General features: G+C 47.5%; 1 protein-coding gene across 1 annotated transcript in view; it reads right to left on the bottom strand.

Moving 5' to 3' along the window:
• Positions 1–4,946, bottom strand: part of PTPRF (protein tyrosine phosphatase, receptor type, F) — a gene marked incomplete at its 3' end in the record, with an annotated part of 183,295 nt that overhangs the window by 18,088 nt on the left and 160,261 nt on the right. Inside the window, exon 22 of the mRNA XM_010143635.1 lies at positions 2,442–2,654. Coding sequence (XP_010141937.1) covers positions 2,442–2,654 — 213 coding nt within the window. The remainder of the gene's footprint in view (positions 1–2,441; positions 2,655–4,946) is intronic.

Raw genomic sequence — 4,946 nt, 5'->3', positions numbered from 1 at the left:
CCTGCTGAAAGATGACATTGGACGCGGCTTGATCTGCTCCTGTTGCTAAGGCTTATGAAGCTGTGTTGTCCCTTCATAGCGGAGCCTTGTTGAGTCACAAGGGTTAAATGCTGCAAAAAAGAAATCTTTTCCCTGTATTGGAGAGGGCCAGAGCTGTATCAGTTCAGTGCCTGTGGCTTTTGAGTAGTACCTGCTGCCCAGCACTAGGGAGCCAGAAGTGTTCTGCTCCTGCCACAGGAAGTTGTGGTCACTGAAGAGGTGCCTGTGGATCTATAAATCGCCTGCTTTTAAGGTCAGAGTTTAAACATGCGCTTCATGTCTGCATGCATGTGAGAAGAAGAAAGGGAAAATCTCAGTGTGCTGGTGTCACACAAATGCACATCTTGATCTCCTCTCAGGTGCCCTTGATCCCAGCCAGCCTGGTTTCAAACATGCATGGAGTACTGAAAATGCTCTTATCTGTGACATCCTTCTGGCAGTTCACACAGGTGCAGCATCCTAGCTGCTTTCCTCAGAGTTATCAGGGGCCAGAGATGCCACTGGCTGGAAGGAAAGCGTGGGGGATGGTTGCTGCTTTGTCCGTGAAACCTTTCAGCCCTATGAGGCCCTGTTTCAATGACCCTGAAACAGCTGCTGGCTGCTAGTTCAGCTCTGTTCCTAGAGAAAGTCTGCTAAGGATCACTGCAACCCACTGGCCTGTTCCTACGCGCCCTCGTTCCAGTTCAAACAGCAGGGCAGGCAGTAAACAACAGCTCTGTCTGAGCACGGTAGAGACAAGGTGCTGCTGCCTCAGTGGTGAGAGGATGGGGCAGAAGGCTTGGGGCTCCCCTTTGCATGGGCCACCAGCTACTCTATCAGGAAGGCTCAAAGGCTTTGCCCAGGAAGGTCAAGCTGCATTAGGAGGGGGGAAAGGAACACGCTGTTATGTGCAGCAAGGTAACACGTGTGTCCATCTCCAAAGCTTTGTGGAAGGGGCAGAGATTTAGATTTTTGCAGACACACTTTGGAGATGCCTCCTTCCAAGAGAAGACAGAAGCAGAAGAGATCAGAGGGACTGTTATCTCTGTGGCATTTCCAAAGGCAGACTGTGAGGTGCAGGTGCCTCTGCTCTCAGAGATCGTGTTTCTACCACGCTGCCCTTTGCCTTTGAAGAATGGCAATGTTACGCTTGCCTGCTGACACTAGAGAGACAGCAAGCAATTTAAGAGAAGCTGAGTGGGAAAGATAGTGCACAGTCTTGGACAGACTGTCTCATGCTTCAGATGAAAATGGATGCAATACAGCAGGGGATGCAGAAAGGTGGTCTCTAGGAGCAGGGTGTAATAATTCTGCTGGGTGGAGGTTCACTGGATGGCTGTGGCAGACCTGTGCTAGGGAGGAGATGATGATGGTAGTCTGGCATCAACTAGTTAAGGTTGTGTCTTCTTGACAGGGATTGCCAGGATTGCATATTCCAAGGCCTCTGCCTTACCTTGCAGTTAATCTGTGACTCTCCTTCCCTCACCACTGTGCACATCTTGCCACAAGAACACGTGAGCTGGATGAGTAATGAAGAACTTGACCAGCACTAATGAGCCGTTACAAGCAAACAAGGCTGAGGAAGGAAGCCGCGCCTTGGAAGCCGACCAAAGGATTCCGTGCATCTCTATTATTTCCATTATTTAGACACTGGCTGCTGCTATTGCCACCATCACCACTCCTGACCACTGTGTTTACAGCTGGACACTGACGCACAAGTCTTGCCGTGCTACTCCACGCTTATTGCATCAGCTACTGCCATCCCACTCGTGCCTGGGTCCTGAGTGCCTGGCAGCACACTGCCAACAAAGGCACAGCCTGTTTGCCTCTAGCAAGGAGAGACACAGGAGCAAGGATCGCTATGCAGCAGGCAGCTGTGCAGCTTTGCCCTGCTGACAGCCTGCTGTGATGGAAGGCAGGTTTGCTTCTCCAGACATCATCTGGAAGTGAGATTCTGGACAGCGAAGGGCCTGTGAAGACAGGTTTGCAGGGGGAGCATCCTGTTCACTGCTGAGCCTCCACAGCCACTGTGCAGTGTAGGATTTCAAGGGGCTGTTTTCCACAGTCACTTACTTGAACCAAAGCAGAGTGAGAACCTATCCCACCCCAGCCATGTGTCAAGCTCTGCTCTGGGCACAGCCCAGCAAACCAGAACTGAGCTTGTGCAGAGCGTGTGTGTTGACACTGCCCTCCACTCTCATCTGTTATGTCAGACATACGTGCCATTTTCCTCCAAAAACACCATTTATCAAGTGAACTCCCAGGGCTGCCTCAGCTTGTTGAGACCAGTTATGCAGCCTCATTCTCCTGTCTTCAGAGAAAATTCCATCATCCTGGCTCGTAGTAATTGTTTACCCTGCCTGCACTCAGCCCATCTCAGCTCTGCTAGGAATGGCTGTTCCCCCCCAACAGAAATTCCTTACCGTGTCCCCATCCTCCAGAGAGGCCAGCACAAAGCAGCGATAGCTCAGGTCTTGAGACAGAGGCTTGTTGTAGAAACCTTTGTAGTTCTTCTCATCCCCCAGGGTGAAGGTCTCAGGCAGCACATCCACTTGAGCAGCAATGTAGGGCTTGAGTCTGTCTGCTTGGCGTCGCTGGCGCCTGCTCTGACTCCCTCGACTTATGGCCTCCAGCAGCTGGGGACAAACAAGGTGCATCACTATTGCTTTGCCCAGCGTGACACCGCCTTATGCTGTTACCTTACTGGTTGTAGGACCCAGCAGCGTGGAAGGAAAGGGATGAGAAGATCTTGGGTTTGATTTGGACATGGTGGTGCCCAGAAAACACAGAGATGTGTTATCCGTTTAGGCATTGCTGGGGCACCTGTCTGTCTGCAGACCCTCATGCAAGCACCTCCATCAGGATCTCAGCTTTGGGAGAGTCCTGAGCCCTGGGACAGGGACATAGTGAAAGTTAGGGCTGAGACAGCCTGGCTGTGTCTATCACGCCGAGTTAATGGGCTGCGAGGAACCCAGGCCATGCTCTGCAGCCCAGAGACTGGTGTGGACAGCAACTCACCCTCTCTAACTGGACATGAATTACAGCTGACGCTGATGTATAGCGGAAAAGTGACATTTGCTGTGTCTTTCTCTTCTGTCAGTGCCTCGATATTTCACCTGCTGCTGGGTTGCAGGCAGAGCTTTGTGTAAATCACACAGAATGTAACAGATTTCATGGGATGTTCAGAGTAAAAATGGCAAATTTCATAGTCAGCCACAAATTCATAAAAAAGGATATAAACACACAAGAATTCAATTACATTGTTCAGCAAGACTCCCAGATGTTTAAAGATGTTTTTCTAATGAATAAAAAAGAATATCAGGCTTGGAACAGAAATTCTAATTTAAAATGAAGGAGGAGGCATGAAATACATTTCACACCCGAATGTATCAGTGCAGCATTGTTAGGGCAGACAGGAGACGTCAGCAGGGCTCAGGACAGTGATGTGAACACAAAGCCACACTGCTGAGCTGAGCTCATTCCCTTTCAGGAGGAAAAGCTGGGTAAGGCACCCCCTGCTCTTTCCCCTCAACAGTCCATCCTTGCCCTCTTATGAATACTCATGTTGGAGCAATTCAGGAGAGCTATAGCTCGTCATTGCAATAACACACACACCAAAAAGGAAATAAAAGCAAAAAACAGAAGAAAAAGGGATGGAAACATCTAAGTTTCACAAATAACGTTGTAACTGCAGGAGGAAAAGGCAGAAAATAGCCTTTGGACTGCAGAGCACCCTACACGCATCCCTTGCATCATGGCTGAAATTACAGCTGAGCTCTTCGGGGCAGAAAACACAGTGTATGTGCAGGAAACCAGTTGTGATTGAGGGTGCTGCATGCTACTGCCACTTAAATATGTAACACACACCAAAAGACTGCATCAAAAGAATGCTAGGCTTGCAAAGTTCAGATCCTGAAAAATTAGAAAATAAATATTGCCTGTGCAAAATTAATTTGGCTGCCCTACGTATGTGCATTGTGTTACAATCCTTGACTGCATGGTCACACACTATCTTTTCTGCTTTGCTTTACTCAATACACAGGACAGACAGTGCTTAATCAAAGAGCAGCTATTCCATATTTTGTTTTCTTCTTTGTATTATGCAGCCTGAGGCCTTGTTTATTGCTTACTATTCAAATCCAGCTCCGAAGACAAAATTAATAATTTCCTCATGGGCTTTTCTATGGTGCTGATCACTATAATATTACAAGTGCTTCACCAACACTAACAATCTTATCTTCCGAACACCCATATGAGGTGAGATGAAGTGATTATCCTGATTTTACAGGTGGAGAACAGAGACGCAGGGACATCAGTGTAAAAAACGTCCACTGATTTTGAATGTCAAATTGAAAAGACTTTGGCTTGTTTTGTTTTTAAGGAAAACTTAGCTTCCTTTTTTTTTTTTTTTTAACAGCACTGACTGTATCCAGCAGAGCTCCTAGTGACTTTGTCTGAAGCTTGGGCTCCAGGATCTCAAACTGAGCACTCCAAAAACCCAGAACATGCAAGACAGTGGCTGCTAATGAAAACTTTGTTTTAAAGTTCATGGCGTTAGGTTTTTGTGGGGGTGGCCTGGGTGAGAAAAAAGAGAGTTCTCTTGATAACTTAGTGCTCAAAACCAAACCACCCTTTCTCATCCTAGTCTTCCATTTCTTGTGACACCTTCCAACTCCTGCAATGAAATGATGCAGGATACCTAGAGATGATGGCTCTCCATCACACAATTCTGCTCCATGTGCAGAACAGATCCACTGATAAACATTGTGAGCTCGGACACCATGGAAAAGACTGTACAATAATGTAATTAAAGATTAATGACAAGCAAGAGCTGACTTACAGCTCCTAACACTTTGTAATGTCTGAGTGCTTCAACCTTGCAATGTTGTTCTTTTAATGGACCTTTCTGAGTGTGGTTTCTTGGAATT

Source organism: Buceros rhinoceros, unplaced genomic scaffold, assembly GCF_000710305.1.
Source record: "Buceros rhinoceros silvestris isolate BGI_N320 unplaced genomic scaffold, ASM71030v1 scaffold2919, whole genome shotgun sequence".
Classification (NCBI taxonomy): Eukaryota; Metazoa; Chordata; class Aves; order Bucerotiformes; family Bucerotidae; genus Buceros; species Buceros rhinoceros.
Note: the sequence above shows the minus strand (reverse complement) of the source record. Positions and strands in the feature narration are given on the sequence as shown.